Source organism: Sarcophilus harrisii, chromosome 2 (assembly GCF_902635505.1).
Source record: "Sarcophilus harrisii chromosome 2, mSarHar1.11, whole genome shotgun sequence".
Classification (NCBI taxonomy): domain Eukaryota; kingdom Metazoa; phylum Chordata; class Mammalia; order Dasyuromorphia; family Dasyuridae; genus Sarcophilus; species Sarcophilus harrisii.
This window is the reverse complement of record NC_045427.1, coordinates 329,920,013-329,935,444: the sequence shown is the minus strand read 5'-3', so window position 1 is coordinate 329,935,444 and position 15,432 is coordinate 329,920,013. Positions and strand designations below refer to the sequence as shown.

The 15,432-nt window shown below is 33.0% G+C and overlaps 1 protein-coding gene and 1 long non-coding RNA gene across 5 annotated transcripts in view; one reads left to right on the top strand and one right to left on the bottom strand.

Annotated features, from left to right (window-relative positions):
* LOC111718795 overlaps positions 1–14,829 on the bottom strand; it is a 108,136-nt gene extending 93,307 nt beyond the window's left edge. The window contains exon 1 of one of the 3 annotated variants that reach the window (XR_004232046.1): positions 14,548–14,829. This is a non-coding gene — a long non-coding RNA (uncharacterized LOC111718795). The remainder of the gene's footprint in view (positions 1–14,547) is intronic. The other 2 variants (XR_004232047.1, XR_002769238.2) reach the window with 2 other exon arrangements.
* Positions 1–15,432, top strand: part of NID2 (nidogen 2) — a 93,925-nt gene that overhangs the window by 49,044 nt on the left and 29,449 nt on the right. For both annotated transcript variants that reach the window (XM_031952830.1, XM_003758812.4), the window contains 4 exons: positions 1,841–1,984; positions 2,717–2,845; positions 3,985–4,128; positions 8,045–8,164. In XM_031952830.1, coding sequence (XP_031808690.1) covers positions 1,841–1,984; positions 2,717–2,845; positions 3,985–4,128; positions 8,045–8,164 — 537 coding nt within the window. The remainder of the gene's footprint in view (positions 1–1,840; positions 1,985–2,716; positions 2,846–3,984; positions 4,129–8,044; positions 8,165–15,432) is intronic.

Below are 15,432 nucleotides of genomic sequence, written 5' to 3'. Positions count from 1 at the left end.
TTTTAAGTAAAATCCCAGTTAAAGATTATATGTCTCTTATCCAAATTCAAGTTTAAATATTTCTGTAGAGGCTAATAAAAAGAAGGTTAATGGTAAATTTTTTGGCCATCACAATTCACAAAGACCATCTAGTCTTCAAGGAGTTATGATATATTTCAGTCATTGTCCTATCCATATGAAACATACCTTTGTATCACATATTGCACTTTTCAGTAACCCTTCATAAGAAAAATAAATAATAGGATAAATAATAGAGGCATTATTATCTTCATTTTACAAATAAGAAAACTATAAGGCCTAGAAATAAATGACTTGCTCAAGTTCACACAGAATATTATTGATATATTTAAGAGTAGAACAGTCTTCTTGATTTTTCAATTCATACTCTTTATCTTCCTTGTGGCTCTGAAATAAATTTTAAAATGCTCTTTTTTGCAGGGAATTGTAAACTAAGGGATATGATTTTTTTTTTATTTGGGGAATGATTGAAAAAGATGTAGCTTATAAATACAATGTAATATTACGGTATTATAAAAAAAATTATTAAGAAGGTGATTTTCCCGAAAACCTGAAGAGACTTATATGAACTGATGTGTAATGAAATAAGCAAAACCAAGAGAACAATTTATGTGAGAATATTGTAAAGGCAAAAAACTTTAAAAGACTTGGGACCTTTAATTAATGCAATAACTAACTACATTTCTCATAGTGGAACATATGAACCATCTTCTAATAGAGAAGTAATGGACTCAGAGTGCATATTAAGATATATTTGGGAGGAGGGAACATAGTCAATTTGTTTTGCTTGACTATCCATATTTTGCTTTTCATTCTTAGAGAAAAAAAGTGGGAGGGAGAGAAATCATATTTCCATTGATTAAAAAATTCAGTTTAATTTTTTAAATAGTTGCTTTGTTTCTTATTGTTGATATTATTTTTAGAAAGAAGGCTCTGTTAAGGAAATATCAATCTTCATTATAAGTATCTCCAAAATCATTGTTGAGTTTGTCACTTTTGAGTTTGTTTTTTGATAGTTCTGAACATTAAAGTGAATTCATGTTCCTTAAATATATACCTGATAGAAAAGAAAGACCATTCAGAGATTTCTGGAAGTGGAGGAGGAGAGGTAACTTGTTTGGTATTAAAATTAGATTAGTAAGACCCACATGGAATTAATGTCATGTCATGGATATGTGTTAATAATGGCCCTTGTGTGCTCTAGAACTCAGAATTAGAAGCATTCCTTTCTAAGGATATGTATATTTCATCCCCTCAAACACCATCCTTACTACCTCTTTTATCCTTTTAATCAATATTATAATCTATTCAAGAAACATTTACTTAACTTCCTATTATGTATAGACCAGTGTTCTAGACATTGAAGAAAGATGATTTAATTTAATAAGATATAGTACTTTCCTTTATAGAGTTTACAGTCTAGTAGAGAAATGCATAACACTTGTTTGGATACTTCAGTGAATCCATGATCTCATTTAATGTGAATTCTGATTATAAACTATCCACAAATTTTCATCATGTATGATTCCCATATTCTTGTAAATTAATCATAAAGACCTTGCCCTACATCTTTTAATATTTTGTAAGTAGTATTTAAGTTGTTTATTATTTCTTTGTCCTAAATACACAAATAACGTAGTTGTAATACAAAATAGTACCTTTATTGAAAGTACCAAGGAAAATAATTATTTGAAGGTGGGAAAAAATAAAGCACTGAACTAGAAAGAACAAAGATGGCTTCATAATGAATGCAGTAATTGAACAGGAATTATAGTCAAACTATAGTCAAGCTGTTGTTTTGTTCTCTATTTTTACTTTTTAGGAGATAAAGATCCTTCGATGACAAATCCTTGCTATGATGGAAGCCATGCATGTGATATAAGAGCTCAGTGTCTGGTGGGAACAGGACTAGGCTATTCATGTGAATGTACAACTGGCTACCAAGGAGATGGAAGAAGTTGTTTTGGTGAGGGATTCTTCATCTATGCATTTGACTTTGTGTTTTGTAGAAGCAAATACAATTTTTTTTCTTCATATTCTCCTTTCCTCAAAAAAAGCAAAAATGCTGTGTGGCACTGTTATTGATGCCAAGAACAATTCTTTTAAGGACAGAATACTCTGTGGGTAATATTTAAGTGAAACGTTTTGGAAAATTATTTTTGGCTGAGTACTATGAAAATGGAATATCTGCTATTTTTTGACATTCCTGAATAATTTGAGCTTAAAATGTTATATTTTAAAAACTATTTTATAGACCTTTTAGACTGATCAGCAAAAAGGGTTTTCACCATCTTTTAACATCCACATACTTTTATTGTCCATTCCCACAGCTATAGTCCAAATACTATTCATTTTAAAAATTAAAATCTTTAGATATGTATTGTTTATTTCTGATATGTGCACAGTATTTGAAAAATGTTTAAATTCTAAAATAATTTCCAATATAATGATAGTTGGAAATGTGAAGGAGGTCAGGAGAAGAGATTCCTTACAAACAAGTTCAAATATTTAATTTATTTTTAAAACACATTTCTTTCTCATTATACTACTTTTAAAAATCTTAATCTTTTCTAACTTTTATAAATAAATTATCTTTCCTAAGATTATTCAATTCAATTAAGAATATTAATTAAATGCTAAGGAGTTTTTCTTTGAATTTTAATTTAAATTGAAATTTTTCTCACTTTCTTTTATTTAGATGTAAATGAATGTACAACAGGTTCCCACCTTTGTGGCCCTAATTCTGTATGTGTCAACTTGCCAGGGAGCTACAGATGTGAGTGTCAGAGTGGTTATGAATTTGGAGAAGATAAACACACTTGTATTTGTAAGTCCATAATAATTTTTAATTTTGTCTTATTTTTGGCCAAAAATAATTGCTTTGATTTTTAATTATTTTCTCCCTAATTAACTCTGTAGAACTTTGTAGAATCCTCTGAAATATACTAGTGAAATTTACAATTAAATTATTCAAAATTATGATTATATTCCAATATTACAATTTTTCTAACTAGATGCTTTAGAAACCAAGTTATTGAAAGACCATTTATCTAACCACATATGTTAATATCTTGGTTATCTGCCAAAATCATATAATAACTTCTTTGTAATAGATGTTTACCACTTTAGACTAAGATTAAGAATTTCTCAAATGAAAATGAAGATGAGGCCATAATTTTAAAATATCCTTTCCCATTTATCCATTTAAGGATCTCAATTTGTTGTAGATTCCAATAGAGAAGTTTCATTAAAATGGAAACAAATTCAAAGTTCAAATCCTGTTTATGAAGTCAAATTACATTAGAGAAAATAAGAAGAGAAACAGTTTGGTCTAATGAGTTTGTAGGATAATATTAATGTTAGTAAAGTTTCATGGCACAGGCACAAAATATTTTTAAAGAATTAATTTTATCTTATTTATTTTTAAGAATTATGTCTTAATTGTTACCTTAACTAGACCTTAATTATTTCTGAATATATAAGCTGACAGTGAGTAAGTGGTGAAATGGATCAGGGATTGAAATGAGGAAGCCTGAAATCAAAATTAGATCTTAAATAGTTATTAGCACAGTGACCCTGAAAAACAAAAGCATTTAATTTCTTTTTAGCTCAGTTTCTCCCTGTGTAAAACATCTCTCAGAAATTTTGTGAGCATCAACTTAAAAATAATTCATAAAATACTTAGCACGGTGCCTTTTACATAATAAGTGCTTAATAAATGTTTGTTTTCTTCCTTCCGCTTACCCTTTAGCAGGCATGAGAAAGGAACATATAGGAGTCCAGAATAAAAAAATTGAGTTCTGTGTTTGATACAGTTTATAGTAGGATTATGCATCATGCTTTTTCTCTAGGAATTAGAGGTGTCTAACAGACTGATAGACTTGAATAAAAAAAATAATAATAATCTTCAGAATTAGACCACAATTACCTAATGAAATTTGGTATCCTTTTCTTTTCTTTTCTCAGTAATTGCTTCATCGTTCAACCCTTGTGAAGAGGGCAATCACAACTGTGCTTCTGTGGAAAAGGCCCAGTGTATTTACCATGGAGGCAGTTCTTACAGCTGTATTTGTCTTTCTGGTTATGTTGGTAATGGGCATGAATGTACTGGTAAGCACCGGCAAATCAATCCTACTGTAAGAAAGTTACGTTTTGGCTTTCTGTCTTCATATACAAGCCATATATCTGTAATGTCTAAATGATTTTTATTTGCTTGTACAAAAGGGAAAGGAAGAATGAGGTAAATTATCTCAAATAAAAGATGCACAATAGAGGGGAAGTTATGGGAGTTGGGGAAGGGAAGGAACATGAGAACCTTATTCTCATTAGGATTGGCTCAAAGATGAAAAACATCTACACTCAATTGGGTATAAAAATCTATCTTACCCTGCAGGAAAGTAGGAGAAGGGAATAAAAGAAGTGGGGGAAGTAATAGAAGGAAAGATGGATTGAGGAAGCAGTAATCAGAAGCAAAATACTTTTGAGGATGGACGAAGTGAAAGGAGAAAAAGAGAAGGATAAATGGGAGAAATAGAATAGAGAGAAATACATAGTAATCACAATTGTGAAAAAAAAAATTACAGCAAGTTTCCCTGATAAGGGCCTGTTTTTCAGATATATGGAGAACTGAGTCAAATTTATAAAAATAAAAACCACTCCTCAATTGATAAATGGTTCATAGTCATATTGAAAAATCCTTTAAATCACTGCTTATTAGAGAAATGTAAATTAAAACAATTCTGAGATACCACCCCACACTTATCATATTAATTAATATGATAGAAAAGAAAAATGATAAATGCTACCTTACCTAGCTTTCTCTCCATCCTCCTCTCTATGGGCTGCCTTCCCTGGCCTCCTTTTATCCCAGCTAAAATCTCATCTTCTATTGGAAGTCTTTTCTAACCCCTCTTCATTCTAGTATCGTCCCTCTTAATTATATAGCAAAAATAGATAATATGTGTATATGTATCTATGTATTTGTTTATATACATGGATATATTTGTGTGTGTGTGTGTGTGTGTGTGTGTGTATATATATATATATATATATATATATCTGTGTGTGTGTATGTATATGTTTGTATATATGGATATATTTGCTTATTCTTGAGAACTTCAACTCTCTGGTATCTCTTTTTATATCCTTTGGACATAGCATAGGTCTCTTGCTCATGATGGTTGCTTAATAAATGTTTAATGTTGATTGTAAAGAAGGTGTAAACCCAATTTGTGTCCTTGACAGTGGAAGAGAGGAGAGAAATTTAGAGGACTCTCTTTCCTCTAGAAAGTCAACAGAAATTAGGAAGTAATTCATAAGGAGGAAGAAAATGTTTAAAAGCTTTGCTTTATCCTGTAGGAACAGCAGACTTAGCATTATAGCTATTGACTCAAGACTATGATTTTTCTTATGTACTGAATGTGTGTACTAGGGTCGGAACTCTGAAAGAGTATACTTGAATCTAACAGGGTACTTTCAGTTAAGTACTTACTGGGTATGAGATGGTGGTTCTCTAAGCACATACTTGATATAATGTAATGATGTGGTCAGTCTAGTTGGCTTATACTTAGGGTAATGTACAGATGTGATGCTCTACAGCTACCCATGCCCAGTTGGATAGAAATCTCTAGCTCAGGATAAGTAGGAGTGATCCTGGACTCAACTAGTCCCACTCAGATAACAGAATGAAACCACTTTATCTTGATTCCCTGGGGAGAATCTCTCAGGGTAGAGCTTCTGTGAGGAAGTTTCCCAAGCTTTTCCTTCAAAGTCCTAGAGAAAGAGTGAGAGTTTGGGAGCTTCCCTCATCAGTTGCAAGGGAACAATAATCATATCTCTCCTTGTTGCACCCCTTAGAAACACCAACTTCAAAAATTTATAGACTAACTCTAAAAATAGCATACAAAAAAGCCTGAAGTTCTTCATAACAGAGCAAAAACTTAATATAAAGTTCAAAGTTAAGTGGAGCATGATGGCAGCATCCAGAGAGTCTTTAGAAATTCAGGACTTTGATATGATCAATCAGCAGAGAAGCAATCAGATGGCAGAAAGGTATTACAGTTGAGGAGAATATAGGCTTTTTAACCCAATAGAAGGGCAGTGTCCAGTGCGAGCAGCTCTAATATAATAACCAAGTGACGAGGAGAGATTTAGAAAGTGGTGAATGGAAGGGACTAGATAGGTTAACTGCTTGGGGAAAAGAGTTTGCTTGTATCTCTACAGACGGAGAAGGAATCAGATGGGTGCCAACAAGCACCTGGACAGAGAAACAGAAAAAGGGAAAAAACCTTGAAACAAAGGAAAAGATCTAAGAAATATCAGACACTGAAAGAACATGGCTGATGATAAGACTGTTATAGAAATTTAAAACTAGCAGGAATCATTGGATTCCCTGAGATGAAAAATTGTTGATAAGACTGTTGCAGAACTTCAAAACTTTCAGGAATCATTGGATTCTCAGACACATAAAGTAATGGACAATAGATTGGTTTTGGACTTTTTCTAGGACTTATGGACATATGTAATTCCTCATGTTGATTCATGTTATTTGTTAATCACTACTAGCCTTTACCATGTGCTTATGTAATACCTCCCATATTGATGGATTTATGTATACCTGTTTCAAGTGAGACCCTTCAGAAACCCACTAATCTGGTTTGATTCTCCATTTCCTTTGGTGTTTTCATCTCCCTTCCTGAGATGTCAGGGAAGGCATAATCACCTCCTTTTTTGGTGTTTTCACCCCTTTTTGAGGAGTCAGGGAAGGTGTGATCACCTCCTTTTTGGGGGTTCTCACCTCCTTGAGAAGTCAGGGAGAGTGTGACCACCTTTTGTTCTAAAAAAAAAAAAACCTGGGAGATGTTAAAGTCCAAGTTGAAAGGATCCATAGTAGCTTCAAGAACGGGGGGAAAAACCCTAGGATGAAAACTCTAAAATATGTAGTGGCTAAATTTAACAATTCTGATGACAAAAAACAGATTCTGAAAACAATCAGGAGAAATATCTTCAAATATAAAGGAAAAGAAGTTTAACTATTATAAAATTATATTGCACCATGAAAAATTGGATGAAATAATATGCTGTGAAAAGTAAATCAGCTCAAGATGCAAATCAAAATTATATATATATATATCCTGTAGACCTGAGTGTATTATTAAGAAAAAAAATGGATTTCCAATTTTTGAAAAGAAGCATTTGAAGCATTCCTACAAAGAAAATTAGATGTAAGCAATTTTTTACTTTACAATTACCCCAGAAAATAGAAATACAGGACAACTGAATAAATATAGTAGTCAAAATATTTAAATAATAAAATAGCTCAAGCAAGAAAAAGGAGAGAAACTGAATGTGATAAGTAAAAATTAAATTTTTCATCAGGATTTTTTATTTATAATTTCATTTAAATTTTAAGGAGATAATGCTATTAATTACAGCTTTTCTTTCTCTAAAAAGAGTAGTCTACCTTAGTAAGTCTACCTTAAAATATCTCCTGCCAGTTGTTTGAGAATCTTTAAAATATTTTTAAAGAAATTCTGAAATTAATAGTTCCATGAGGCAACTGGGTGGTGTAGTGAGTAGAGTACTATCATCAGGAAGACCTGAGTAATCTGGCTTCAGACATTTCCACTTATGTGACCTTGGGAAAGTCATTTAACCTTTGTCTACCTCAACCTCCTCAGCTCTAAAACGGAGATGATTACCTCCTATCTTGGAGGTTTGTTGTGAAGATCAGATTAGATAATATTTGTAATAGGTTTTCTGGCACAAAGGCCAGGCTGTATGAATGCTTATTTGCTTCCCTTACAAGCCAGGTCCCTATATGTAAAGGTAACTTAGAATAATTTTTTCCTAATGTGACCTTAGGCAAGAAATTGGGCCACAGTTTCTCTAACTATAAGATAAAATAGTTGAAGGTGATCTCTGAAGCCCATTCCAGTACAAAAATTATCATGTAGACAGTATACAATGAAGTTATGATTTTTTTTTCCCTTTTCTCTTTGCTCCTTCACATTCCTGATGTCTGCAGATGTCGATGAATGTATAGAAGAAAGATGTCACCCTGCTGCTGCCTGCTATAATGTCCCTGGCTCCTTCTCTTGCCACTGCCAACATGGCTACAAAGGAGATGGATTTCAGTGTTTTCCTGGTAAGCCCTAAGAAACTGGAAAAGCTTTGGAGTATTAAACTTAGGGTTTTGTTTTTTTTTAATTTTTATGACATTATAGACCTTATGCTTTGAGATCGAAGATAATACAAATCCTTACATTCTTTTTTCTTATTTATTTAAAACTTTAATGTGAATTAAGAAAAAACAAAATAGAAAAAGAACGACAGAAAAAGGAAAAAAACACAAAAAAACATTGTCATGTGTCTAGCAGAACATCAGGGAGCGTTCAAAATATGTAACAATAAATTTCCATTTCAAGAAAGCATATCATGACCGCACATCTTTGCTTTATTGTATGTTATTTTTTTGTTCTCTGCTATGTACTTTTTTTTCCCTGAGGCAGTTGGGGTTAAGTGACTTGCCCAAGGTCACAAGGAAGTGTTAAGTGTCTGAGACCAGATTTTGAACTCAGGTCTCTTGATTGCAGGGCTGGTGCTGCTGCACCACCTACCTGCTCCTGCTGTGCACTTTTAACTTTTTTCTTTTTTCTTCCTTACATCTTTCCACTTCCCCCAATCAGGCTATAATTAAGCACATATATATTTATGTATGTGTGTGCGTTCTTATGTATATATACATACATACACACATGTATATCCACAACTGCACACATATGCACACATAAATATGTATATGCACATGTACCAAACCTATGTACATATACATATACACACATATATGTGCATATGCTTATCATATACATTGATATCCATCTAAATAGTATTAGTATGATTGATACGTAACATAGATTTCTCTCTTCATTGAATCTTTAAGTTTTACTTTGAGATCAATGAATACTAGCCCTACTTTTTTCTAATGAATTTTATTCCTGATCTTTGTTATTGTGTGTGTATTTTTATTTCCTACCCCTGTTCACTCTTCTACTTTAACTCTGCTCCTTAACTTGCCTTGCTATTACTTATCCTTCCACCACCCATGAATCCCACCTTTATTTCTCCCCCACCTTTTCTCTCCCTCTTTTCCTATTCCCATCAATTTACATACCATATCCCACTTCCATTAATCTAAATGCCCTTTTGTACCCCACTTATTTTATGCCACTCTTTCCTTTTCTCTTTATTCCCTTCCCATTCATCTATATACCTTGTTTCACTGCCATAAATCTATACACCCTTCTACACACCTTATCCTATTCCCTCCCACCTTATTTCTTTATAAATTTTGGAGGCTATTATACCTTTCATGGTATACATACATATGTATGTATATGTATGTATGTATGTATTGTTCCATATTTAACCCCTTTCTGATATGAGTGGGTTTTCAGAACTACCAACCCTCTTCCCCCATCTAATATCTCTGTGTCATTTCTTCTCCTACACCTCATTTGTATAGCATAATTCCTATTTTTACCTTTTTCTAAATGGTTTTGCTTTCTTTTTAATTACCTAATTACTAATGTCAGTCTTAAACATATGGTTTACATTTCCATGTATAAAACATTAAAATGTCCTTATTGAGTCTTTGATGTTGGCTCTTATATGTTAAATTTTCTATTAAGTTCAGGTGTGTTTGAGACAAAATCCTGAAAATTTGAGAGTTCATTGAATGTATATTTTTTTTCATTCCATATTATATTGAATTTTGCTGGATATAATATCTTTGGCCATGGGCCTAATTTTTTTGATTATTGATATATAATATTCCAGAACCTGTTGTCTTTTATGGTAGCTGCTGACAAATCTTGTACAATTCTAATTATAGCTCCAGGATATTTGAACACTAGGGAAGGGGGATGAAGGGATTTGTTTGTTTCTTGTAAAATTTTCTCTTTGAGCTGGGTTTTCAAAATTTATCAATAATGCTCCTAGATGTTTTTTTTGTAAGATGTCTTTGAGGTGATGATGGATGAATATTTTCTATTTCTACTCTTGTTCTATCACTTCAAGACAATTTTCTTTGATTATTTCTTGTATTATTGTATCAAGGTTCTTCCTCCCCACCCCAATTCCCCAAAGGGGCAAATGGGGCTTCCAGCTGCAGAGAAACAAGCCAGTTCAGTCCAGCCAGGTTCCTCCCTTCTTGACCCAACTCACATTCTAAGAGGAACCACAACCTTTATGCTCTCCCCCCACATCATGCTGTCCAAATTTCTGGGAAGGGCAGGAGGATGTGGAGACAGAAGGTATTATCCCACACCCTTTGCCACAGGGCTCTAGCTGCTGGGACTCAGGGCTCCCAGGAGCCTTGCTTCCACTGCTCTTCCATTGTTGCTGCTGCCACCTGAACTCTTGCCACTGCTACTTATGCCACTGCTGCTATTTCTCCTCTTGCTAAGCATGCCTACTGCTCTAGGCCTACTGTTTTGGGAGCTAAGAAACTATTGCAGGCACATGGTCCTGCAGGAACTACCCTTCTGCCTGCCCCTCCATTCCTCACAAGCAATCTGAGCATCATGGCCTCCTATAAGTGCTAAGAGAGCATTAAGTGCAGAAGCATTTTTCTCTCTATGAAATGCATCAAATATCAAATTCAATAAGTTTTGAAGCAGACAAGAGCTGAGTTAATCCTCCAGGGAAAAACAGATATTCAAAGAAATAGAGGACTTTCATGCATTTCTGATGAAAAGAGCAAAGTTGAATAGAATATTTGATTTTCAAATATAAAACTCAAAAGAAACATAAAAAGGGAAATCATGAGGGACTTTAAAAAGTTAAATTTTTTACATAGGAAGATGATACTTGTAACTCATAAGAATCTTTTTGTTGAGCTGCTAATAGAGCCGCATTAGTATTAAATGCCGCAGAGTATTAAAATGGAGGGTAGATTGGGACAGGCAACAATCAGAAGCAAAACATTTTTGAGAAGGAACAGAGTAAAAAGAGAATATAATAAAGGAGAAATAGAATGGAGGAAACTGCATTAGAAAGTACAGTTATTAATACTGTGAACAAAAAATTTGAAGCAAGTTTCTCAGATAAAGTCCTTATTATTCAAATGTATGAGAACTAAGTCATATTTATAAAAATAAGAGCTGTTCCCCAAATAATAATAAAAGCAGTTTTCACTTGAAGCAATCAAAGCTATCTATAGCCAAATTTTTAAAAATGTTCTAAATCACAATTGTTTGGAGAAATGCAAATAAAACAATTCTGAGTTACTACCTCACACCTATCAGATTGGTTAATAGGACAGAAAAGGAAAATGACAAATGTTGGTGGGCATGTGGAAAGAATGAAACACTAATGCATTGTTGGTGGAGCTGTGACTGATTCAAATTATATGGAACAGTTGTTAACTATGCCCAAAGAGCTATAAAATCATGCATGGAGCCAGCAATATTACTATTAGTATTATATCCCAAAACATCAAAAAATGGAAAAAGATTTAGAGGTATTTATAGATGCTCTTTTCTAGTGGCAAAGAATTGGAAACTGAGGGGATGCCCATCAATTGAGGAATGACTGAATCAATTTTGGTATATAAATTATGGTGGAATGCTATTGTGATATAAGAAATTATGAGCAATATGCTCTTAGGAAAATGCTGATACAAAGAGAAATATACTGTATTTACATCAATATTGTAGGATGATTAGCCATGAATAATACAATGATACAAGACATCTCTGAAGGACTGACTTTTGATGAAAAATACTATTCATTTTCAAAGATAGAATTGATGGAGTCTGAATATAGATCAAAGCATACTTTAAAAAAACACTTTTTTTTCCCCTAGGGAGGTTTTTTGTCTGTTTTTCTTTTATGAAATGACTAATATGGAAATATTTTGCATCACTGCCCATGTATAACCTATATCAAATTGCTTATCTTCTCAGTTAAGGAGCTTTTGGAGGGAGGAGAGATAATTTGGAATTCAAAATTAAAATTTTTAAAAAAACATTAAAAATGTTTTTATATAGAATAGGAGGGAAATATAATGCTGAACTAAAAAAGAAAGAAAGAAAAATAGTCTGAAGCTCATGTTGTGTATTTTTCTTTTAATGCAAAATAAAGGAGTTTATATATGATCCTAGAAGTAATCATGATCTACTGGAGTTTATTGAACAAGGAAGATTTGTGCTTTACAAAGATCACTTTGGTAGCAGTATAGAGGATATCAGTTTATATATGATCCTAGAAGTAATCATGATCTACTGGAGTTTATTAAACAAGGAAGATTTGTGCTTTACAAAGATCACTTTGGTAGCAGTATAGAGGATATTTTAGACTGGGAAGAGTCTTTAGGCAAGCAATCCAATTAGTTCCTATCATTTAGAAAGGCTTCTATTATGAGCTTGACACATGGTCATTTGAGAATCGGTTTAGTGAAGCTCCGAGTAACTTATAATTTGAATACTAATGGATGAACAGATTGTAATCGACTAAAGATAATGAAAAATATTTGAACTATAGAGATGATTTATGCATATATGAAATTCAAGATCACCAATTAAACATTTGAAAATTCAAACTTGATGAGCTATGATGATCACAAATTCATCAGGGCCAAAATAGAACTCATTATCTTTCCTCTTAAGTCTCTCTTCCCATCTTCTCTATTGCTTTTCAGTGTACCACCATCTTTTCAGTCTTCCAAGTTCACAAAATCAGCACAATCTTTATTCCTCATTTGTATTCACCCTGAATTTTCTGCCTTTTGCCAAGTTTTGCCATTTTTATTTTCATAAGATTATATAGGTGATTGATGACATGCACATCTATAAGGGGAAAATATGTATGTATGTATATATGTACACATATGCATTGTGTGGGATGTTATTTAGGGCATTCATTCTATTCTTCCCTACTTTCTTAAATTAGATCTGAATTTTGCAAAAAGAAGCTTATGATCTGAGCCAAAGTCAACCCTAAATCTTGTTTTAACTGTTTGGAGCTTCTCTACTCTTCTACAAAGTATATAATTAGTCATATTGACTATCTGATGATATCCATGTATAGACTTTTTTTTTGGATTGTTGGAAAAGAGTGCTTGCTATTACTAGTGAGTTAGCTGATAGTCTCTGTCAAAACACATTTTGTACTCCAAGGACAAATTTGCCAGTTATTTAAATTATCTTTTGATTTCTTACTTAAGTTTTCCAAAGCCCTGTGATGAATATGAATTTTTTTAAAATGTTATTTCTAAAACATCCTGTAAGTTCTTCATAGAACTGAGTGAGTGGCTTTTTTGGCATCAGTGGTTGGAGCATAAATTTGTATAACAATGATGTTGAACAGTTTGCCTTGGATTTTAACAGATATCATTGTCATTTTTGAGATTATGCCCCATTACTACTTTTCTCACCTATATAGTGACTATGAGGGCAAATCCATATCATATAAGAAATTCCTGCTCAGCCCTGTATATGTGTAGCATATGTAAAGATCACCTGAATTAAGTTCATCTATTTCCTGTCTATTTGAATTCACTGTCATCCAAGATTTATAGACATCTATTTTCGACAACTAAGATCATTCAAAACTTTGAAAAAAATAATTTTATATATATATATATATATATATGCATATCTATATCTATATCTCTCCACATTCAAAGCCACCAACCTGGTACAGACTCATCATCTCCCACTTATAGTATTGCAATAGTTTTTGGGAAAAGATAATGTGTTCTATTTTGGATACATTGAGTTGCCTATAGAACACACAATTGGAAATGTTCAACAATAAACTACTGGTCAATTGATAAGAATTGATGAAATCAGCAAGATGTTGTGTTGATAGAGAAGAAAAGAAAGTCCAAGATAAATTCTTGGGTACACGCAGGGTTAGAAAGAAGGAATATATGGATGATGAGCCAAAAAAAGAAGCCAAGTGTTCTCCATAAAAATTATGCACTAAATTCCTTTCTTACATTATGAAATGGCCTTAATCTTTACCAGTCTTTGGTGATTAACTCCTCTGTCTCTTTAAATGATCCCATTCCTTTCCATCTCCTCCAATAGATTTTTCCCTCTGTCATCCCTGCTCTTCATTTATTTTCAATTTCTTCTCCTCTAGTGGCTTATTTCCTCCTGAATCCAAATAAGCTCATGTCTCCTTTCCAGAAAAAATCTCGCTTGATCCTTCTACCTCTGTTAACTATTGTCCTTTGTCTCTTCTACCCTCAGTAGTTAAATTATTCAAAAAGATTATCTATTACAGATCTGTCCACTTTCTCTCCTCTCACTCTCTTCTTAACTCCCTATAATCTGACTTCTGACATCACTCCACTGAAATTACTTTCTTCAAAGTTATGAATGATCTTAGTTGTCGAATCCAGTGGGTTTTTTCTCCATGATCTTTTTGCAGTTTTGACACTCTCGATCACTCTTCTTTGATACTCTCTTCTCCCTATATTTCCAAGATACCATTCTTTCTCTTGATTTTCTTTCTACTTACCTCACCCTTCCTTGTCTGTTTCCTTTGGTGAATCCTCCTCCAAATTCACCCTCTAACTGTAGTGTTTCTCATAGTTTTGACCTCGGCCTTCTTTTGTTTTCCCTTTATACTTAGTGATTTAATCAGCTCACATGGCCTTGACTACCATCTCTATATTGATGATTTTCAAATCTATCTTTCCTTCCCCAGTCTGTCTGCTTATGACCTCTAATCTTACCTCACAATTGTCATTCAGATATCTTGCACTGTATGCCTGATATTTTTTCTACTTAATAGTATTTTATTTTTTTCCCAATGACATATAAAAATAGCTTTCAACATTCATCTTTGTAAGATTTTGAGTTTCAAATTTTCTTTCCCTCCTTTCCCTCTGCCCTCCCAAAGATAGCAAGCATTTTGAAGTAGGTTTTCTATGTAGTCATGCGAAACATTTCCACATTAGTTGTGTTGTGAAGGAAAACTCTGAACAAAAGGGAAAAATAGCAACAAAGGAAAAGAAAACAAAAAAGTGAAAATGTTATACTTTGCTCTACATTCATACATAGTTCTTTTTCATAGCATTTTCCATCACGAGTCCTTTGGAATGATCTTGAATCATTGTATTACTGAGAAGAACTATGTATCATAGTTAATCATTACAGAGTGTTGCTATTATTGTGTACAATTTTCTGATTTTGCTGACTTCACTCTGCATCAGCTCATGTAAGTCTTTTAAGGTATCCTAAAACTCTGCCTGCTCATCATTTCTTCTAGAACAATAATATTCCATTTTGTACATATACCACAACTTATTAGCTGTTCTCCAGTTGATGGGTGTCTCCTCAATTTCCAATTCCTTGCCACCACAAAAAGAGCTGCAATAGATATTTTTGCACATGTAGGTTC